The sequence below is a fragment of the Crinia signifera genome, chromosome 7 (assembly GCF_055691185.1).
Source record: "Crinia signifera chromosome 7, ASM5569118v1, whole genome shotgun sequence".
Lineage (NCBI taxonomy): Eukaryota > Metazoa > Chordata > Amphibia > Anura > Myobatrachidae > Crinia > Crinia signifera.
The window spans coordinates 38,630,450-38,654,231 of record NC_139223.1 but is presented as its reverse complement, the minus strand read 5'-3'; the positions used below and the strand labels follow the sequence as shown (position 1 = coordinate 38,654,231).

Below are 23,782 nucleotides of genomic sequence, written 5' to 3'. Positions count from 1 at the left end.
AGGCTGATATCTGACACTTCAGTGTGGAGACTGCTAGGCCCATCTGGAACCCCTCATACAGGAACTGTAGGATCCGAGCTGTATCAGTCTGTGAAATGAGAGTGGAGTCATTCTTCCATAGCAGGAATCTACGCCACACCCTATAATAGGCCAAGGAAGAAACTTCTTTCCTGGCCTTCAATAGAACATCAGCAACTTGCTCAGACATGCCATTTTGCATCAGGAATTGCCTCTCAGCTTCCAAGCCCTGAGACAGAATATCCCTGGATTGGGATGATGTAAAGGTCCCTGATTCAAGAGATCTGAAGATATTGGGAGAATCATAGATTCTTGTATCGCTAGTTTGAGTATTGCAGGAAACCAAGGTCTTCTCGGCCAGAATGGTAATATTGCTATTACTGACACTCCGTCTTCCTGCACCTTCTTCAGTACTCGACCTATCATCTGGACCGGTGGGAATACATAGCCCAGTTGACAATCCCATTTGACTGAGAACGCATCTGTTGCTGTCGCTGTTGGAAGATAGAACCTTGAGTAAAATCGCTCTACCTTGTGATTCATATGAGAGGCCATAAGGTCTATATCTGGCTTCCCGAACCTCTTTACGACCTTCTGGAAGACTGAAGTTTTCAGCGCCCATTCTCCAGGTAGAACTTCTTTCCTGCTTAAATAGTCTGCCACTATATTCTCCTTCCCTGGCACATACAGTGCTGAAAGGGATATCAAGTTCTTTCTCGCCCAAGGGACTATCTTTTGCATAATGTCCATCAAGTCTCTGCTTCTCGTACCCCCTTGATGATTGAGGTGTGCTACCACCGATATATTGTCCGAGAAGATCTTGAGATGCTTGCCTTCTATCAGGGACTTGAACTGACAAATAGCTCGCCATACTGCTAGGGCTTCTCTCACGTTCGACGTCAGCTCTGATTCTTCTTGAGACCACCTCCCTTGAATGTTGTGTTCCGCAATATGCGCTCCCCAACCCACCAGGCTTGCATCTGTAGTAAGATTGATGAACCGAGGTAGTTGAAGGTCTGTTGACTTGAGTTCTAGATCTTGTGTCCACCATTTTAGGGAGTCTTTTACCTCCCTTCCCAAGAGAATTCTTTCTTGGTTGTTCTTTGACAGCCTCACATACGGCAGGAGCTTCCACTGAAGAGGACGCATGTTCCATTGTGCCCAAGGCACTGTTCCTATCGCCGAGGTCATCATTCCCAACAATTGAAGGCCTAGGCCTAGATTGATCGATTTCTTGTGCCGAAGTTCTGCAGCCAAGGTTTGTATCCACCATTTTAGGGAGTCTTTTACCTCCCTTCCCAAGAGAATTCTTTCTTGGTTGTTCTTTGACAGCCTCACATACGGCAGGAGCTTCCACTGAAGAGGACGCATGTTCCATTGTGCCCAAGGCACTGTTCCTATCGCCGAGGTCATCATTCCCAACAATTGAAGGCCTAGGCCTAGATTGATCGATTTCTTGTGCCGAAGTTCTGCAGCCAAGGTTTGTATCTTTACACACCTTTCCTTGGACAAGGAGATTCGAAATTGAGCAGTATCGATTAACACTCCAAGGAACTGTATTTTCTGTGATGGCTGTAGTTGACTCTTCTTGATGTTTATAACCCAGCCGTGTTTCTCCAGGTAGTGTATCACTATCGACAAACTTTGTCTTGTCTGATTGACAGAACTTCCTGCAATCAAAAGATCGTCCAGATAGGGCCATATCTGTATTCCTTTTAGTCTCAATTGTGCCACTAGGACAATCAGCATCTTTGTGAACACTCTGGGCGACGAAGTGAGGCCAAAGGGGAGGCATCTGAATTGAAAATGATGACCCAACAGGTAGAATCTGAGGAACCTTCGGTCTGACTGATATATGGGTACGTGGTAGTAGGCGTCTTTTAAGTCCAGAGAGACTAAGAAATCGTTTTTCTTGATCCCTACCAGTATGGATGTTAGGGTTTCCATCTTGAATCTTGTCTTTTTCAGATACATATTTAATCTTCTTAGATCTAGGATAGATCTGAAATCGCCTGAGTGCTTTTTTACTAAGAAAAGATTTGAGTAAAACCCTTTCTTCCAATGTGCTCTTGGTACAGCTTCTATTGCTCTTGATTGCATCAGTTGGTCCACTATCTTTGTTAGAGCTACTCTCTCCATCCTGTTCTCTGGAGGACGAGACTTCATAAACTTGTTTGCTGGTTGATAACTTTGGAATTCTAAATGATAACCCTGTTTCACAACTGTGATCACCCACTTGTCGTGGATAGACTCTTCCCAAATGCTTGCGAATTCTAAGAGTCTCGCCCCCACCTGACCTGATTGACGATAGTCATTGTCTTGGATTTCCTCTGTTCGCACCTCGAAAGGAACTACGTGACAGAGCACCTCCTCTTCTATTATACTGTCGCCCCGGTCGGTAACTTCTGGCGTCTCTGAATTGCTGTCTAGACGAAGTAGGAATAGGAAATTTATTTTTCTTATCCTGGGGCAGGCGAACAGATTTTCCTCCAGTTATTCTTTGGATCATAGCATCCAATTTCGCCCCGAACAAAAAATTTCCCTCAAAGGGTAGTGATGCTAGTCGATTTTTTGAATTTGCATCCGCACTCCAATTCTTCAACCAGAGAGCTCTTCTAGCCACTACCCCTGCTCCCACAGATTTAGCAGAGAAAGAATTTATGTCTAGAGAAGCTTCACATATATATTGTATAGTCTTTTGCATAATCTCCAGATTTTTCAACAAGTACTGCCTAGATATTTTCTCTTCTATATCTTTGTGCATTTCAGTGCTCCATAATCTGAGCGCTCTAGCTGACGACGCCACTGCTATGCCTGCTCTCATAGAAATGGATTATGCCATGTGTGTTTTCTTCAATGAATTCTCAATTCTTTTCTCCATGGTATCCTTAAAGGAAGCACCATCCTCTAAAGGAATCGTGGTCTTAGAGGTAACTTCCGCCACCGCAGCATCTACTTTGGGAACTTCGCACCAGCTTAATAGCTGCTCATCCTTAAACGGATACATCTTTTCAATCCTGGGTATCTTACCCAATCTTCTATCCACTGACAACCATTCTTTGGCAATCAGCTCCTTCATCACCCGATGAAATGGAAAGAATCTGCCAGCCTTAGTACGGTCTTCAAACAGAATATCCTGACTATCCACAGGCTTATCAGGCTCCTTATAGTCAATAGCTTTATGTATGTATTTTAACACGCTTTGAACCAGTTCCAAATTAAAAGAGCTTTCCTCTTTAATTTCCCCGGATTCTTCACCTGAAGAAACATAGACCTCCTCTTGTTTATCTTCAGATCTATTATCATAATCTAAACTTGTTTGAGACCTTGACCTCTTAGAAGACTGTAACTGAGTAAGCTCCTCTTTGGTCACAAAGGATTTCTTCATCCAATCCATCAGCTGGGATAACATTTCTGATTGGTTGTCTTGTGTCAGAGTTTTAGTACATTCTCCACATTTGTTGCCTTTGTAGGAACCCGGTAACACAATTGATTGTAGTATGCTTCTTCTTGGAAGAACATTTCTTGCTTGGAGAAGGAGGCACACTGCAATATATATATATATATATATATATATATATATATATATATATATATATATATATATATATATATATATATATATATATATATATATATATATATATATCTATTACTGACTAAAAATAAAATATCTTTCTAATGAACAAAAAACAAACTGCAGACTCACCTCGCTAGAGCAGTATCAGTCTTATGGGGGGAAGGATCCATGATGCGCAGCAACAGCAGACACTCCAGTACATACAGAGACCAGTGCAACTGAATAAACCAGCATGGGCTGCCTGATTTTTATCCCCAGCTGTATACCCGGAAGTACTCTGTAACGCAGGTCACTAGACCTGTTAAAATGCCCCTCATAGAGCCGCAATATCCGGGACTTCTACTTCCGGTAGACGCGCTCCGGCGTGTACCACTGCCGGCATGTACCGCTATCTCCCTGTGAGCTTCGCCAGAGGAGACGCGCTAGACTCTGCAACAGGCTGGCCGCAGAAACGGGGATGTGACTCGCCGCTCAGCTGACCCGGAGCTTACCGTGACAGCCGGAGAACCATCGCCGCTGACAGGTGAATTTCTCCTATGCGCCGCTGCGTCTATCCATAAGTGCAGGGTAGAGCTGAAAACAGGTCTCCCTGCAGCTTCTTCTTCCCCCCTGCTAGGTGAGCCCTGAAAATTAAAATAACACCCTGCCCTGTCTAAACTAATAGGAGACAGGAAAAAAGACATAGAGGAAGGGGAGGAGTAGGCCTATGTACCTGAGGTGGGCGGAGCCTATGTGGAAAAAAATCACCCTGTCTAAGCTGAGGAAAGGGGAAATATCCCTAAGTATGGCTGCCATGGGGATCGTAGAAGAAAAAGACGTTAGTTCATCGAGTTCAACCTATCTAACTTGTAACTACTGACTTGTAGGAGAACAAAATAGTGTGCCCAACTGTGTCGACATTTGGGACAAAAAAAACGTGAAAAACCTGATGTCGACCTAATGCCTGTGTCAACCTTCAGTCATGGCAACCTAGTTGCTGTCTATCCAGTGATCCATGCCCCTCTGATCAGAACTTGTTTAATAAATGTAAATCTCTTCGAAACCCTCACACATCAAAGCCTATGGGCAGTATTCAATGAGGCTGATTCGCCATGTTTTATGGCGATTTTGTGCTATTTTCGTGCTGTACGGCGATTTTTTTACTAAAACGGTGAATCACCCTATTCAATGACCAGATGGTGAATACATTTCAAGGTTTTTATCGCCATGATTCACCGAGTAGCAATCGCTATCTTTTTATGGTGAAGTGGAATGTGAACTTTTAAAATAAAGTGTTTTGTTTTTTACATTTGGTGTCAAAAAATCAGGAATTTTATTCTGAGGAGGGGCATGCTATTTTTATTCAGCCGCTCATTAGATATTCATATATTCACTGCACCCGATCATTACATATGCACGATCGGATGTAGTGAATACCCGGTCCCCTGTTGGCTATCCCGGGGGGCAGCCTGTGCTGTCTGGCACCCGGGGAGCCCACCTCCCCCCCACAAACATTTCTGGGGCAGGCAAGGAGACTTCCATCTCCCTGCCTGCCGCCGTCCTCAGGCTCCCTGCGGCATCGCCGCAGGAGTTAAAATTCGCCGGTCAGGGGCAGTGAGCCCCTGACTCGTTGAATACTGGACCCGGCGAGGCTCCGGAACGCGGCGGGCAGTGGTGAATGTGCAGCGAATCCTAAACAGGATTCGCTGCACATCGCCAAAATGCTCATTGAATACTGTTCTATATCTACCGCCACTGCACCAAAATGCTCTACTTAAGAAGATCAAAAGATAAGAATTGTATCCCCTTTCACAAGCAGAAACCTGCTCAATTGCTTCCTGAGACCCGCAGACCCTTCTCCTTCCCCTCGCAAACCGAAATAGATTTTCAAATTACCATGTTTGCCTACGGCCCGCAGTATGTCATCCGCTAGCCACTCATCTGACAGGAGCCTGCAGCCCGCAGGGTGATTGACAACACAGGTGTTCTCAGGCTGTTGGGCGGGAGGGCTGCCGACATTACCCGGGCCTCCATCTCCCCGCGGCCATCGCAGTACTGAGTAAGTCCGGGATTACTCTCCGATGCGACGCGAGGGGGAACCATTAGATGGCGAGTACTGTTGAATGGTTTTCCCCTCATGTGCACGACTGGTATCGCAGTCACAGCTGAGCACATGGGAGAAGGCAAGGTGATCGGTGCAGCGGCAGGATTTCGAAGCCCAGCGATCAGGTCTTAATCAGAGCCCATGTGAGCAGCGCATACCATCCCTACCCTAACTAACGTCTATTCCCACTGGTGGCTTTCCCTCATTGGACAGTATTCAATGGTTTTTACAAGCAGTTATAGCGAGTAGTGCTGATTTCTCCATCGCTGTTTTTTGCAGCAACAGGGAAACAGTGTGTGCAGCCGCTAAAACAGCGAGGTCGCGGCTAAATGCAGCAGGCTCTCTGCATTAGCCACAAGCCTCGATGTTTGGGGGAATCCTTGCCGTCCTCTGACAGCGAGGACTCCCCCGGAATGTAGAATTAGGTGAGCGGCCATCACGGGGGTTAAACGGCGAGAGTCGCTTGTTTTCGGCCATACTCACCGTTTAACCCCCTCGCTGGCCACATTAAATACGGCCCATTGTGTAAGCCACAGCCTACACTTGCTTACACAATCTAGCAAGCCCTCTGCAACCAGACCTTCATTCTCAACACTCCTCGGATACTGCATTGACTATGGTGGTCTCTGCTATATCCAAAGGCCACATCTAACTTCGGATTCTGCTGATGGTGTCCCATATCATGTGTAAGCACACCTTAATTATTCTTTCTATCTATATACCAGCTCATAAAGCTAGAACTAAAACCAAACGGTGTTCCTCCATCTAGGACTCCCTTTATCTCCCCCTCTTACACTAACACAACATTCACTTCTGTTCTCCAACTGCCCATCTTGTCTCATCCTCAGCTCCACCGTCTCCTTCACTCCCCACATGCCTTACTATCCTGCTGCTTCCACCTTCACATCATACCATACATAGACGTCACCAAACTCTCATCCATGCACTTGTCATTTACCATTCTAGGTTACTGCAAGCTCGTCACCAAACTCTCATCCATGCACTTGTCATTTACCATTCTAGGTTACTGCAAGCTCGTCCTATGTGACCTCCTACTCAACCATTTACTTGTATCTCCTAACTTCAAGCTATCACAAACTCTTCCATTGGCTTATTTACTACTTTTGCTAATTTTCTGTTTGCCTTCTCACCCCTTTAAAAATGACTGCACTGGCTCCCCATCTACCACAACATACAGTATAAACTCCTCCCACATGTCTCCCGGCTACTCTAGAATTCCCTCCCTCACTCTATCAGAATCATCCACCTTCCACTCCTTTAAAGTTTATGTTTTTCTACAGGCCAGCATCCATAATTTATTTTACAAACCTATAAGTGATCATCACCTCTGACTGTACACCCATCCTCCTTCAATGTTCATCCTTCTGTTTACTCCCTCTATTTCCGTGATACCCACTGGTGACTCTCTGTCCTTCCATTAAGTGAGTTCAGACTCAATGATTGCTGAGAGATTGCTTACATTCCTGTCTCCTATACCCTTGACTTTGGTTTAAGTTATAGATCGTCTTTATATTTTTGCAATATTTCTGTCATTTTGTTTTAAGAGTATGGTGCTGCGGCCATTTTGTGGCATCCTATAAATAAACGTTAATAACAATAATAGCTCTTGACCCTATTGTGTGCCTGAAGTTAGCCAGGTCTGTCCCCGTATGCAGGTTCTGGGTTGAGGTGGATCACCAGTGAAACTCTGTAATGTCGCGTTTATGCCTTTATCCTACTAGCTGACCTGGAACACATTACAGCAGACTTTGTTTCTCTTCAGACTTATCTCAAGACTGGTAAAGTAAAATTATACCTTCTACGACAGAACTAGGTAGCAGATTTAAGTAATTTGGTATTTGCTATTATTCAATTAGACCACTTCGGCTAATTGACTAACCCGGGATATCCAATTAGCCCCGAGGCCACCACTTCTCTGGGATTTTATTTTATCTGCTTTGCGCAAGTAAAACCGAATCCTTGATAAGTATTCGACAAAAACACATCAGTCTGCAAGCTTTTCGAGGATCCTATGTGTTTTTTGTGAAAACAGGTACATTTGTCACATGAAAAAGGGCTATAAGTCTAATAATGACTACCGTGGCCAGTAAGTTACCCCCCTAAATGATATGATGAGGAACACTGTCCAAATGCAGTAAATATCCAAAATACATTTTTGGGGAGAAATCCATGCAGGGGAGAAATCCCTGCAGGTGGCTCTCTCCTTACCTAAGTGCTTTGTGTCTATATTACAAAGGCACCCAGGCAGCTGATTCAAACTGAGGAGTGCCAGTTCCACCAGAATGCTCCATCCTGCTTGAAAAAACCTGTAGTGTTTTCATATACTTTTTGTCTTTCAACCTTTGGGGATTTTTTCCTGACTTTTAGGTCACTGAAGAACCTATTTGAAGGGAGTCATTAAATCTATTTATTTGCTTTGAATCTTCCCCTGATGAAGATTCATTGGAAATGATCTTTCCAATGAAGTTGATACTTGAAACCCTACGCGTTTTGAGATGAAACGCGTAGGGTTTCAAGCATCAACTTCATTGGAAAGATCATTTTTATATTGTTTTAGAAAATACTGTTTTTATAATTATTGTGATTCTTATGCAATAAAGGTGTTAAATTCCCCCATGTACAAGCGGCGTCATCTTGAAAAGGAGGTGGTATTAATACAGGGCACTGTATTACTTCTATATAATCTAACTATTTGTCGTCTTCCACTAACAGGGGGGACTTATAGAGCTGCTGCTATCATCTTGAAACACTCTAAGGGTTACTCCATATTATATTCCAATATTCAAAATTAATATTAAGACCATTAACATTAATTGCCACTAGATGTCGCTATGTGACAGTATAATGGAAGATGCACATACAAAGTGATCTACATTCGTGCTAAATAATAATAATTAAAAAAAAAAGACACACACTACACTATTAAAAACCTGCAGTTTTTTTTAAATCACATTATGAAGCTATACACTCTCACATCTGCATATTATTTTATTCATAAGGTTATAGGGAAAAGACGCATGATCTAATTTAATTATCAATTAAGGTTTAAAGCTTCATTTAAGCCCCAGTAAGTAAGAAGTACTAGTAATAAATATAAAAATAGTAGAAAATGAATCCGTATATTTGGGGAGAATGAGAACAAAAAAACTTTTTGTAATCTTACAATCAATTCATCAAGCCACATTATCATAATTTCAAGTGTTTGATCAACGACCACAAATTTATCATATTTTTTAAGCTCTCACCTACAAAATTATGTGATTCTTTAGAGTCTTATATCTGAGATACAAAGCACTTTCTTCGAAAAGGTTTTACTATAGAACGGAAAGATTCATTTAATTTGTAAAAGCTTTTTAAGTACTTGTTTCCTAGCACGGCGCCCACAATATTCAATCGTATGGCATTTCTTTCATTGTATCGCATCGCATGCCATATGCCCGCATGTGATGCAATTTTAAATTGTATAAGCACCCTAATGGGTTTTTTCAATGTTAAATGGCCCCCTATACAATTTTAAATTGTATAAGCACCATAATGGGTGCTTACAATGTTAAATGCAACCCGAAGCATGGCGAGCCCACGAGGGGTGGCGGTACGCGTCGTCTGACCTTTTCATACCCCCACTATCCACGTCGGCGTGGAGTTGATTTTAATATAGTGTGGCGAGCGCAGCGAGCCACCGAGTCCGAAGCGTGGCGAGCCGATGTGGATGGTGGAGGTATGAAAAGGTTGCGCTCACCATTGTAAGGCTTATGGTATGCGATGAGCGCCGTGCTAGGAAACAAGTACCGCTTTTTATACCAATATTCCACATTAATTGGAGAGATCAGTAATTGAATATTATTTACCGGAAGATTTGTTAGAGACGTCAAGTAATTTTTTATTATCTTCCATGAGGTTTATTTTGCATCATAATTATTTTTCTTTTGAGACACAAATTTATTTACAAATGCACAGGACCGCCATGGGAAACAGGTTCACTCCAAGATTTGCCAAACTTTATACGTGGCTATTTAAGGAACGCTGCATTGGGGTGGCAGTATATAGACTATCTTGGAAACACGGAATTTGAAGGCAGATAATAATTACTTTGCCCATTTCTTTGCAAATGCGCACACAATGATTATTTTTAGAGAACCAATTAATTTAGCAGCATATCTTTAGATTGTGGGAGGAATCAGGAGTACCCGGAGGAAACCCATGCAATTAAGGGGAAAACATACAAACTCCACACAATTAGAGCCATGGTGGCAATTGAACTCATGCCCTCAGTGTGGTGAGACAGTAATTATAATTATCACACCATGCATAACAAGTTTGGTTCAAAATGTTCCCGTAGTCGCAGTGCTACCAAAATAAGTTATTTGGATACCACACTAGAAATTAGGGATATTGAACTTTGCCCCTTCACATAAACTTAAGTTGTGACTGTGACAAATATCTTAATTATAAAAAAAAAAAGTAACCACCATACAAACTTGAAAGAATAACATTCCTCAGGGTCCTATTCTTGTGATTTATGAAGGAATTCCCCATACACTAGTCCAATCTGGCCTGTTTTTATCCGATTCGGGCCGAGAAGATGGGTGAAAACAGGCCAAATCGGATGGGTCTGACATTCGATCCAGTGCATGGTCCCGGAGGTCAAATCTTCCCTGCAGCGGGTAACAGGATTGCATGCGATCTGCCACATACAGAAGGACCGCGTGCGATTTATCTCATGCGATCCTGCTGCCCGGGAAGGTTGCGGGCAGCTTAAGGGGGGGAATCGGCTGGCCATACACTGCTGCGACTTCTCGCAGTAGTGTATGGCCACCTTTAGAATGCAAACACTCACAATTATCGCCCTCTGGCCCTTAGTGTCCCATCTACAATTCAACCTCATTACCTACGCCAATACTGGAGCTGTATGCATGCACAGTAACTATGCGCACTCATGTAATTCCGTTACTTTTTTTATAGAAATTGATCTGGCACTGGGTAAATGCTAATACAGACAACTGTGTGGTCTATCCTAAGTTGTTTTTAGCGGTAGAAGCTGTAATAAGAACCCTACACAAAAAAAACAAAAAAAAACATTTAATCTATTTTAGCAGAAGCCAACCTATATACACATTATATTCTTACCTGTAGATTGGCTGTTGAAAGCAGCAACTATCTGGGGACTGCACATAGCTTCCAAGCGGTTCTTCAGAGCCTCTAGGTACACACATTTCTCGGAGTAATCCGGAGTATCCACCAGCATTGTAAGGCTCACCTGCATACCGGTCAGCTTCTCAGAGATTACAGTGATGTTCTGGAATAGAGAGAACCCACTATTCAAACCCATGAAGATATAATAAGGCTTCAGAGGTGGAACTACCATTAGGTTTCCTATACCCACTCATACATTTAACATACGGACAGCAGATGGAAGAAAGCCATTGTGTAAAGGAATTTTTCCACCACTGGTCTACTTTACCCCATGTTTCATAGTATGAAGAGTAGAACCAGGGCTGCCGCCTCCAGGAACACTGTAGGGGGCAAAGGGGACAGAGCAGAAGGCAAAGAAGGCGGTGGGGCAGTAGCAGAAAGAGGTTATGGGGTGGGACTAAAAATGTAGATTAGTGTTCCACCATATAATATATTCTAAATCCATGGTTCCCAAACTTGATCCACAAGGACCCCCATTAGTTTATGGTTCCCAGGTCACCTAACCGGTACACAGGTGCACTCATTACTTACTATTTTAAAAGATTCAGAGGTGGAGCTAATTATTTTGCTCGTCATTATGTGAGGAGACCTAGAAAACGTAAGCTGTGGGGGGTCTTTGAGAACTAAATTTTGGGACCTCTGTTATGAACAATGTGATACACATGAGCAGTGTGTGTATATCTTCAGTGAGGGCAATGAGGCAAGCTCCAAAGTTGCACCTTGCCTCGACAATGAACCTACCTGTGATTTGAGGGTTTCCTCAATGTCTGCACTAAGCGTACTCCATTTATCAGCTTCCTGAAGGGAGTCTGAAGCCAGCTGCATGCGGGACTTTACCTTATCCATCTCCACCAGGACCTGGTCAAAGAACACAAGAGATTTCAGGCTGGGTATAACATGTTTCGAGTCCGGCGGCCTTGCAGGATGAAATGCATTATACCTGGCCCTCAAGTAGACAATGTAATAGAAGCGAGACCTCTACTACCATAAACCAGAAATCATTTATACCAACCTTGTTTTGCTGCGTAAATGATTGCCATTTAAAATATACAGTATGTAACTCGCACAAAATTCCCCAAGCCTACATTTGGCTGCTCACCTGCATAGACTGTGCCGTGTCCTGCTCAAACTTCTTGATGTCCTCCTTGACCAGAATCATTTGCTCTTTCAAGAACGTTGCTTCCTGCCTCAGAGCTTCCACGTCACGCAGCACACGGGGCATGTTCTGCAGGGCCTGGTGACTACTCTCTGTGGGGAAACATGGCGGTCACCAACGCATTTCCACACCAATAAGATAGCTGTTCCTTCAGAGAGAACGCTAATCTTACGTACCTTCCACCGAGTTGTTCACCTCCTGGATGAATAACTGCAGTTTCATAACCAGGGTTGCGGCATGTGCATCTACTTTCCCAGGCGCGTCTTTCTGCACAGACTTAAACGCAGTATTTACCCACTCCTTCACCTCAAAGTCATCGGCTAGGAACCTTGAGAAGTCCATTGTAGAGGAACGGCCTGTGGGGACAGCAAGAGCATGCCGTATAAGCAGGTCCAAATCACTAGTGTGTGTGTGTGTGTGTGTGTGTGTGTGTGTGTGTGTGTGTGTGTGTGTGTGTGTGTGTGTGTAGTAATTTATGTACTATTATGTCATAATTATAACTGCTAATATATATATATGCAACGTAACAGCGTACACCTTACACAGCTTTCAAGAACTCCATAACCCCCAATAGCAGGAATCACAACATTCAATTGTAAAGCGCAACGGAATATGCTGCGCTATATAAGAAACTGTAAATAAATAAATTTACAGCTCAAACCAATGGCGCCATTGTTACATTATTAGCATCAAAGTCATTGCTGCACATATAGGACCTTATAGTCATCATGCAAGCTTAAACAACCTTTGGGTGTTGAGCTGGACATTACAGTACACTGGAACGACCTGATTGTATGTCGTAAGAATCAGCTTTATTTGGCCAGGTATACTTATGTATACTAGGAATTAGATTTGGATTGCTGTGTAACAGCCAGGAAGGTAACAGTTCAACAGTGACAGTACAGATATGTATAAAACACGTACAGATGTGGGTTAAGATATGAACAAGGGGAACATATATTTGCTGAGCTGCGCAGCACCTAGGCAGCGCCACTTGGTCACTGCAACAGTCAGATAGGTAAAAACAAGTAACAGTACAGATAAGGACATGACAGGGGGGACAGGGGTTACACAAAAATGTTGGCTAGGGGACAAACATCCTATGCAGCCATTGGCGGTGCCTTCTTGATTATTGCTACTCACAGGGCAGGATTGAAGGGGCTCAACATATATAACCCTGCCGAAAGTATACGAACTAGCGATCATATGTGTTTTAAAAGCACATACGATCTGCTTACGGCTACAAGCAAAGCCGACTGCAGCATGTATGAACTCAGGAGCGACCTCTCGACCGGTGAGACCACGCATTGTACCGATATACCACACGATGTGCACACAATCGATCGCACAACCCATCAAAATTATGCATTCGGACCTAATATCATTGTACAGTATGGCCAACTTTACAAAGGCACTAATCCAAGTATGCTGTCAGTCTGCTGGGATTTGTAGTTCTACAACAACTGTGGATGCACAGCCTGGCAGTGCTGAACACTGACGACAGCTGCTGTACACTAGGATAGAAATAAGAACGGTCTAGGACAGCGCCGCCCAAAGGATACCTACGGCCAGCGCAGGGCTGCACCGGTCCTCTCCCAAACCTCCGGTCACTACTATACTACCGGTACCTGCGCCGTGGAAGGGGGCGGCTCCTTAAGGAAGCCAGCGTGCGCGCCCCCCCTGGCCTGTCAGAGCGCTCGCTTTGGTGACGTGCGCGCCTCCGCCGCCTGTGTGCCGGCTACGGTAGCGTGCGCGGCTCCGTGCGCCTTCCCGAATCCTATTGCCGCCGCTGTTCTCGCCATGATTTGTCTGGTGCTGACCATCTTTGCGCACATTTTCCCTACTGGTGAGAGCCCCCGGGGCAGATGAGCAAGGGCCGAGTGGGAGTAACTGGGGATCGTGGGCTCGGGTTACCAGAGAGGGGAGGGGGTATACACTGTAGTTTTATGCATTGAGTGGCATTGGGCATCCCTGGTAAAGGGAGGAGGAGATATAGATTGATGGATATGAGTGTACTGTATAATAATATTTTGCATTCTGCAGGATGCACAACCAGATGTGCTATATATTGAATACACTGCTTTGTTCTTCGCTCTGCAACACGTTGTGAGGGAGCAGTGAGGACCAACCTGCCCCTACCTGTCCACCTGCATTGCATATCACCAGTAGTAACCTGACACCCCCCACACTGGCACCCACCTCTGGCTTGTTCTTTGTGCATCTGGCAGCCCAATTTTTTACTTTTTGGTATCAGTTATGATCGGCTGAAGGGCGTTGATCCACATGTGCCATGCCCGTCATTGTCCAGGAGACCTGGCATTGCCCTATGCTGGTGTCTTTTCTATGACCAGGAAAGGCAGACATGCCCCCCCACCAGAGGCCGACCTTCATGACCCGTTTAGCTTGTTCCCTTTGCCACCTGCTCACGCAGGACACTTGTGCACAGCAGGGTTTGTTCTCCCCTAGTCTCTAGAAGAGGTTTCTCCACTATTTTATTTATTCATTTATTACCAGTTTCTTATATAGCGCACACATATGCTGCAGCACTTTACAGAGTATAGTTGAACATTAACATCAGTCCCTGCCGCAGTGGAGCTTACAATCTATGTTCTCTACCACATGTACACGCACACACAGACATTCTAGGGTTCATTTTGTTGGGAGCCAATTAACCTACCAGTATATTTTTGGATTGTGGGAGGAAACCGGAGTACCCGGGGGAAACCCACACGAGTACGGGGAGAATATACAAACACCGCACAGTTATGGTGTGTACACACGGTAGCTTTGCCGTGCTATGCGAGTCCCGATGCGATCAGATCGCATCGGGACTCGCATGCAGTCAGTGGCACAATTTAGACTATTTAGTGCATATCTGCACTATATAGTCTTGCTTGCCCTCTCTATCTGACCGCCGACTTGCACTCACACGGGAGCGCGCATCGGGCTCGCAAGCCCTAAAAAAGCATGCGATCTGGCTTCCGATGTTCACTATATCAGCAACATCGGAAGCCATATCGCCCCGTGTGTACACACACTTAGAGCCATGGTGGGAATGGAACCCATGACCTCAGCACTGTGAGGCAGTAATGCTAACCATTACACCATCTGTACTGCCCCACTAGGCACGGATATATACGTAATTACCAGGTTTGTAACTCTCCACCATCCTCCTCAACAATCATCTATTTTATTTCTCTTCGCTGATATATAAATCAGCATCACCCTGTGATTATAGTTCTGTTGGTTTTTGGAGGCCATGTAGAAGGCAGCTCTGTGGGTGCTTCAGGACTCTTTGTCCTGCCACTATCCCAGCCTCTGCATGGCATTTTGTCAGTAGTATCAGGCTCATGTGTACCTGTATATTTGATTTTAAGGAATAAGTGAAATGGAGCATTATTTTATTCACTTTGCTCTGTTTTGATGTGATGTGTAACTGCACGCTCTTGTGGTTCTGGTTGATAGAGCTACAGTGTCTATATAGACAGTCAATAGGTCTACACCACAAAGTCGACATGCTAGGTCACAGCATGAATTTTTAATGATCCTTTTTTTTTTTTTTCACACTTCATGTTGGAGCGAAAAGTGTGCGGAACATAGCCAGGCACCAAGCCCGAAGCATGGCGAGCGATAAACGAATTGGGGATTCATGTCGACTATGACAAGAAAAATGTGTAAAACTTAGGCTGACTTTTTGAACCTGTCGACCTTTACTTGTTGACCTATCGCATGTCGACCATTGACTGTCAGCTCAGGCATGTTCAAAACTGTGGCCCTCCAGCATGCCTTGCAATAGTTCCCTAATATCAAATTGTGGCAAGGTATGATGGGAATTGTAGTTTCACAACAGTTGGTGGGCCATAGTTTGGACCTGCCTGATCCATCAAAACACAATCGATCAGAGAACACTGGCTGTGATGCATCACTGGTGCAGCCTTGTGCGCTGAGCGATCTGTGCGCAACTGCATCGCTAAGCACAGACGTTCAGTAGCCCCTTGTGTATGGCGCATAATAATCCACACCCATGTTTTGTATTGGGATCATCTTGCCTTAACCCCCTTTCTGTGCCACCTTACACCTGGATCTCCTATCCCTCCACTAAGTACATGCGTGACTGGCTGTGACTTTATCTTACCATCCTTGTCCTCTCTGCAGCTTGGACAGGGGTAAATGAACGCACCTTTTTAGCCATCAAACCTGATGGGTGTCAGCGACGTCTGGTTGGGGAGATTATCAGGCGCTTTGAGCGGAAGGGCTTCCGGCTGGTTGCTCTGAAGATGATGCAGGTGGGCGTGTGTTTAATTTTTTTTTCTTCAAGCTCTAATGGTAAAATTGGGAAAGTTGGTATTTGTTTTGTACTATAAAGGATGTTTCAGCTGCTGGGAGGAAGGTTACTGGAAATTTAAACAAGATAAAGCGCAATTAATTTTAAAAAAAAAAGCGCAAAGAATGTTGCAGTATGCCTTTTGTATTTTATATTACCGATGAAGAAGAAAACTTTAGGTTGCCATTTAACCCTTTGCAGTCCAATTTTTTCCCCCCAATTCAAGCGGTCTGGTTTAAATGAATTGTATTTTTTATTTTTTTTGTATTCAAAAATGGTCTACATTGAATGTTGAACGATGTTAATGTTCTTATTTTATAGTGGCTCGCCATTGGATCGGCTACTAGCGCTAGGGCTGTTGAGTCTGACTAGGCGTTGGACCTGAAAGGGTTTTGCATTCGATGAATGGCCAGTGGAGGTTTCAGAGGAGGGGCTGCAGCACCGTTCAAAATTTAAATATGGGAGGAACACCAACTGCCATAGACAGGTTGGAATGGCAGTTGGTGTCGGTGTGGTGTGGCTCCACTATTTAAATTTTGAACTGCACTGCAGCCCTCGGCTGGGGCCCCTACTGATGCAAGACCTCTTATCTAATAGATTATCATTCAGCATATTGTACTGGATGATTGTTTACGGCCTGAGACTCGATCAGTATCGCCAGTCCTGCCCAATCCACCCCACTTCAGGCTATGAATAGAGATCTCCATACATGTTGCATTATATACAGTCTATGATTATCAGGCCTCACACCACCAGCTCAGGTTCTCCATTATGGTCACTGTAACACTAGCAGAATGAGTGTATTGTTGCTGTGTGGATTTGCACATGTACGGCTCTTTTTAACTCTGTCTCTCTCCGCAGGCGTCCGAGGGGCTCTTAAAGGAACATTACATTGCTTTGCGAGATAGGCCTTTCTATGAACGGCTGGTGAAGTACATGAGTTCTGGACCCGTGGTTGCCATGGTGAGGAATATGCTCTCCCCTTCCCGCTATTGCTATTATAAGGCCCCACAAGTGGTTTGCAGCACTCTACATACAGCACAAAGAACAACACAGGATAAACGCGATATTACATTACAGTAACAAAACTAAACAGAGGACAAGTAACAATTCTCACCACAAATCTCATTTCACTATAAAGGGTTTAGGAACTTCTACCACAGAGCATCCCCATCTGCCACTATTAGGGCAGTATTCAATGAGAAAAATTCGCCGTGTTTTATGGCGAGTTTGTGCTTTTCTCGCATTGGACGGAGACTTTTGCTCTCAAAAAGCGAGCAACCCTATTCAACGTGCACTTCTCACCGTCTTTCTTAGTGATTTTCGCCGTGTCTCTCCGTGTAGGAGCAGCCAGCAGGGGGCCGAGAGCCGCTCATTATATATTCACTGCACCTGATCATTACATATGCACCATCGGGTGCAGTGAATACCCAGTCCCCTGTTGGCTCTCCCAGGGAGCCCACCTCCTCCCCCCCCCCCACATATGTTCTGGGGCAGGCAGGGAGACTTCCATCTCCCTGCCTGCCGCCTTCCTCAGGCTCCCTGCGGCGTCACCTCATACGCCGGATTGGCTGAGACTCGCCGCGAGGGGCGGAGAGTGTCAGCCACATTGAATACTCTCTAAAGTGCCGTGACGGAGAATCTCCAAACATGGAGAATCTCCACATAAACACGGCGAGAGAAAAAAAACTCTCGCCATGCACGGAGAATATTCTCATTGAATACTGCCCTTAGTGTGTGACTGATCAGTGTTTGTTGGAAAAATCAGCAGACTCAATGTCAACTAACATTTCTAAGTGTTTGCTTTTAAAGCTCTGGAGCTTGAGTGTTCCCTTCTTCCCCAGTATAAATAATATATACAGTACTAATAGCGTACCACAGGAAGCACCTGCCTCCCACGTTCCATCAGGTGTAAACCCAGCCTCCCTTCCTTCAATACATACAGAGTACCCTTAAAACAGGCATGTCCAAACGATGGCGCTCCAGATGCTGTGAAACTACACATCCCGTAGTTTTAGCATTCCCTAATAGCGAAACTGTGGCAAGGCATGATGGGACTTGTAGTTTTGCAACAGCTGAAGGTCCATACGCATTTGGGAAGCTATCCTGGACTATAGGATGGAGGGGATGTCTGGTATGGAAGTGAAGGGACCTAACCTGCATCAGCTTCCAATGCACATACATGTCCTAGTATCCGTTTTGGAAAGTGATCCATTTTGTTATGGTACAATGGGTTGTAGATCTTATCATGTGTTCTCCAAATTAGTCGATTGTATCCCCCTTATGGCTTGCTTTGATCACCATGCCCCAGCCAAGGTGGCTCGCTCTGCTACATGTGGGCACTTTACCATTCCCAGTCAGGATCCACGTGGAAATAGTCCAAAAGATATATATTTTTTCATGTGTTCACCTATGTGTTAACTTTTTCCTTTTGTAAACCATATTTGGGCAGTATTCAATGCCGCCAGCTAAGGGATTTCTGCGGAGAGGGTGGCTTGTTTTTGGCGAGGGTCTATATAATTAGCAGACAGCACTTTCATTGGGAAGCCGCTGCCAGTGAAGCCAGTGCAATGTGTTCCTGTGCCTTTTATCTAACTCGGGACCTTTTGTTCTTGCAGGTTTGGCAGGGTTTGGATGTGGTGAAGACGGCGCGGGTTATGCTGGGAGAGACCAACCCAGCGGACTCCCTGCCGGGGACCATACGGGGAGATTTCTGTGTGGATGTCAGCAGGTAGACTGGGAATTCAACTTTAACTCTCACAACCACTCTGTCTGTTTAAAAGTAAAATGTTTTCTAGAAGTACTGTAGCAGTTTTGTTTTTCTTTAATATATGTTCAGCATAGTACGATATGCAGTACCGTAACATATATTAAAGAATATAAACCTGCCATTTCGAGAGATGTATTCTGTGTAATTCTGTATGAGTAGGAGGGGTCATTGTTTAGTGAAATGTTTACCGTGATCTCTAGGGGGAACATAATGTAAGCCACATTATAATGGCTAAATAAGATAATACATACTAACTGTACCAATCTTAAATTGTCCCTAAACACAACGGAGACAGACATTTAGTGGCTTGAACCACTATTGCTGGGATTGTACCTTGTCAATCCAGCAAGAGCATTGCCCTCACTTGGGACATGGCGTGATGACATCACTAGGGCATGACATTGCTTGTGATGTCAGTGGTTTCTAGTGATGATGTAGGCGGTATTTGAGTGTTGGCAGGACCACAAAATGTCTTCTCTCAATGGATTTCTGTGTTGCCTGTTCCGAGTGAATCCAATGTGCTGCATTCTCCTGCCATTAACTCACAAAAAAAGGAAAGCTACACTGTATACCTGTGACACGGGTGCTTGTGTATCAAAGCTTGGGGAGAGGTAAATTGGATTGAGAGTACCAGCCAATCAACTCCAAACTGCCATTTTACTGACAGTTAGGACCGGATTGCTTGGTACTTTATCTCTTTGTACGGGCCAGGCTATGGAGATATTGCAAGGGACAGAGGGGTGAATTTATGAAGCTTGGAGAAGTGTTATCTATCCCCATAAAGAACGTTATGAGCAAGGTGATAATGGTTTAGCCAATCAGCTACAATATGTAAATTGACAGGTAAGAGCTGATTGGCTGAACCATTATCACCTTGCTCATAACGTTCTTTATGGGGATAGATAACACTTCTCCAAGCTTCATAAATTCACCCCAGAGTGTGGAGAAATTGCCAAAAACAACCAATCAGATTCTATATTTGTCTTGCACAAGGCTTTTAAATGACAGCAGCTGATTGGTTGCTTTGGGCCAGTTCTCTACATTCGCTCTCCAAGGCTTGATACATTTCCCCATCCCTGTCTTTGTCTACCCTTACTACACGGTTTCTCTCTGCAGGAACGTGATCCATGGCAGCGACTCCAGGGAGAGCGCTCAGCGCGAGATTTCTCTCTGGTTCCAGCCTGATGAGGTCACCTGCTGGCATGATCATGCTGAGAGCTGGATCTACGAATAAGGCGCTGAGACTACAGGGAGATATGGGGCTGTTACAGATCACACGTGGACAGTTACAAAGATTCAGGGACACCAGAATGTAAGGGGGATCAATGTCAATTTAATCAGGTAGAAACAAGCACACGTTCTGTCCAAATAGCATTCATTTGTGTGTGTGTGTGTTTTTTTTTTCTTCTCAGTACTTAATCCTTTCTTTTATAAAGGATAAAACATTTTTTTTACTGCAACAGCCACAGGGGAAAAACTTCCTAATGGTCAGAATTTCTTTTTTTAAGCATTATTAACCACTTGAGTGGCATGGCAGTAAATTTTCCGGGCTCAGCTGCGCTGCCGCAGCGAGCTGTCCCGGAAAATTTACTGCCATGCCACTAATATACAGTAGGTGCGCGCCAGAGGTGTCCAGGCGTGCACAATTGGCGCAGCACCTCTAGAACCCACCCCCCCGTCACAACCTTGTAGTGTCGTCGTCCCACCCATCACCTTTGCTCTGGCGATCGGTACGCCGGAGCTCCCCTGACCCGCGAGTCAGCCATCACTCATTTTACAGTGACGTCGGCGGCAGGCTCGGGTATGGTCGGCGCGGCTCGGGAGGACTCGGGAGCGCTCAGGTACCCGAGTCCTCCCGAGCTGCCGCGAACATCCCCCAGCCTGCCGCCGACGTCACTGCTGAATGTGACAGGCGGCTAAGGCAGTGGGACAGAGGTGGCAGGGAAGCTCCCGTTGGAACTGCTGTCTGGTAATCAAACACCAGACTGACGGTGCCAGGGGGCAGTGTTTTCTCACCTGCTAGTCTGTCCGCTATTAACAGAGAGAACACTTCCAATAGGAAGCTGCTCCCTGCCTTACAGTCAGCCCTTTCCAGTTACTATGGGCTGCAGCTGATGCAGCCCTCAGCGTATGTGTATATGCGCCGATCCCCGAACCTTCCAAATATATTGTACTGGCAGAAGTACTGTCTCCTCTCCGGGCTGCAGCTCTGACAGCCCCCTCGTCCTAAAGGGAAGAAGGTAGCGCTGCTTTACACTGTCCCACTTGGGATATATATCCATTTATGACATTCTTGAAACTTCTAGTTGCCGAGATGACAAAACATTGAATGTATTTATTTAATGTCATTTTTAAAATCCTCCTTTGGTGATGTGAGAGGATCAGTCTTCTGTCATATCATTCATTGACATTAGCGCAGTTATAGGATAAAACCTGTGGGGCTTTTTGTAACTGCATAACATATAGCGCAATCATGGAGAACCTTGGCACTCCATAACCGCTAGAATTTCCAGTTATGTAGGCGGAACTGTCCCAGGTCCTGAAAGAATACATGGTCTTTAACTCTTTTTCAAATATTGGAAGTTGTGGCTCATACCGACATGCCATAACTGTTGCATGTGCCATTGGGACTTAATCGTTTTTATTGTTTTAATGTATATTTGTATAAAATATAATAAACAAAAAATGCTTTGTCCCAATGGTAAAAAGTGCGTCCATACTTGGACAGCGACAACGACTGATGGTAAAAGTAAAGTATGAGGCTCCAGCACAATGATAACTGTACTATCTGTATACAGTGCCTGATTGATGCACAGTTGAGCTGGCCATACACTTACGCCGTTTTGGGTGTAAAGTTGCCGACCGCATGTGTTTTAGAGCCGATCCTGTGTGCATCAGATATGCTAGACCGCAAGTGCTACACATAGGATCTGTTAAATTGAACAGCCACCGACAGCACTTGGGGTTGCATACGATACATTGTATGCAAAATGACCACAGATGGTGTATCGTATGCGATCCTGCTGTCCGGGAAGCTGCTGGGCAGGTCGCCATCAACTGTTTCCCTTGGAGACGTTGCTGTAATGTATGGGCCAGCTTTTGAGTAATGAAATCTCTACATGTTCTGTACAACCTAGATTTCCTTTTTCTTGAGTGTACTAAACCAATACAATGAGAATGTACGAAGGACCAGTTACCAGTGCGGAATGAGTGACGTCACTAGTTTTTGTTTGGGTGATAGGCTGTCTTCTGAGAATCATTGCTTCAGCCCACAGGATGGTGGTCTCGCAACGGCTGTTAGGCACAATACACACAGAGCTGCGGGCAGTTGGAAACCAGTCAAATGTTTTACACTTTTAAATCCTTGTCATAAGTAATGAGACCACTTGCGGAGAATGTAAAATCTGTTTACAGCGTGGAGATCGCAAACAGTGTTTTGTAATCCTTCCGTCCCTTTTTGTAATAAAATCTGTTCCAAAAAACTTTTTGACTCCATTCATTATAAATTAGCAATGCACCAATGTTATCGTGGAGAGGTCCTATAACATGAAGGCGGTATGGAGAAGGTGTGCTGCTCACAGCAGCTAGTACGAGGGGTGTAGCGCTGGTACAATATCCAAGGTCCCATAACATGCCTGATAGGGTTACATGGGCACAATTGAATGTTTCGTAAAGTCGGAAGTACATTGAATATCTTCCTGGGATTTATGCTGTAGGCTTAAAAATGGACTGCCCATCGTGTGGTACATCTAGAGCAGGGATGGAGAACCATTGGCCCTCCAGCTATTGAACTACACATCCCAGCATGCCCTGCAGCCATTTTAGCATGGCAAAACTGTAGCAGGGCATGCTGGGATGTGTAGTTCAATATCAGCTGGAGGGACAAATATTCTCTATCTCTGAGCTAGAGCTTCATAATGATCTCCTAAGGAACATCACGCTACCCAATCCTGACTGCATACTAACCTACATAACGGGCTTGTTAGGAGGTGGCAAAATGGAGCATGGCAGGTGTGTTTTTGTTTTGCAGGTTGTGTGTTCTGTGACCTAGAACCCCCATGTTTATTACAGAATGCGATATAATTTTGTTAATATATCATGACACTGTCATAATATTGAAATTCATCATGTAGACCAGTGGTCCTCAACCTCTGTCCTCAGGACCCTCCAACAGTTCACGGTTTCCAGGTCTCCACACAGAATCACAAGTGAAGTAATATTAGCCCCACCTGTGCATCTTTTAAACTTTGTGTCCATGAATAATGAGTGCATCTGTGCTCCTGCAGGGTGACCTAGAAAACGTGAATTGTTGGGGGGTCCTGAGGACTAAGGTTGAGAACCACTGGTGTAGACAGTGATGGAATAATTACATGTTACAGTAGCCCAATGGGGACTTACCTGCTCCTGACGGCTCCAGTATGGCTTCTGGTTTAGACGTGCAGCAAGTATTATTGCCCTAAACCAGTGGTAGCCAACCCTAGCCCTCGAGAGCTACCAACAGTTCACATTTTCCAGACAACCTAGCTGCTGCACTCCTTAATCACTGACACATTTTAAAAGATACACAGATGGAGCTAATTAGCTCACTTGTGATTCTGTGAGGAGACCTGCAAAACATGTACTGTTGGTAGCTCTCG

General features: G+C 44.7%; 2 protein-coding genes across 4 annotated transcripts in view; one reads left to right on the top strand and one right to left on the bottom strand.

Moving 5' to 3' along the window:
* Window positions 1-13,800, bottom strand: part of COG7 (component of oligomeric golgi complex 7) — a 61,581-nt gene extending 47,781 nt beyond the window's left edge. The window contains exons 1-5 of one of the 3 annotated variants that reach the window (XM_083152860.1): window positions 13,680-13,800; window positions 12,228-12,407; window positions 11,995-12,143; window positions 11,637-11,753; window positions 10,830-10,998 (exon numbers count right to left, since the gene is read on the bottom strand). In XM_083152860.1, coding sequence (XP_083008986.1) covers window positions 10,830-10,998; window positions 11,637-11,753; window positions 11,995-12,143; window positions 12,228-12,393 — 601 coding nt within the window. In that variant the 5' untranslated portion in view covers window positions 12,394-12,407; window positions 13,680-13,800. Of the gene's footprint in view, window positions 1-10,829; window positions 10,999-11,636; window positions 11,754-11,994; window positions 12,144-12,227; window positions 12,408-13,613 lie in introns of all 3 variants that reach the window. The other 2 variants (XM_083152859.1, XM_083152858.1) reach the window with 2 other exon arrangements.
* Window positions 13,757-20,930, top strand: NME3 (NME/NM23 nucleoside diphosphate kinase 3). Its single transcript, XM_083152861.1, has 5 exons — window positions 13,757-13,897; window positions 16,207-16,337; window positions 17,237-17,338; window positions 18,994-19,106; window positions 20,262-20,930. Exons 1-5 carry the CDS (start codon window positions 13,852-13,854, stop codon window positions 20,377-20,379), a joined length of 510 nt encoding a protein of 169 aa, XP_083008987.1. The 5' UTR covers window positions 13,757-13,851; the 3' UTR covers window positions 20,380-20,930.
* Window positions 20,931-23,782: the final 2,852 nt, after the last annotated feature.

Coding starts and splice junctions, on each gene's coding strand:
- NME3 (XM_083152861.1), top strand. CDS start 13,852: ATGATTTGTCTGGTGCTGACCATCTTTGCGCACATTTTCCCTACTG. Junction 16,338..17,236: donor TTGCTCTGAAGATGATGCAG/GTGGGCGTGTGT, acceptor CTCTCTCCGCAG/GCGTCCGAGGGGCTCTTAAA. Junction 17,339..18,993: donor CTGGACCCGTGGTTGCCATG/GTGAGGAATATG, acceptor TTGTTCTTGCAG/GTTTGGCAGGGTTTGGATGT.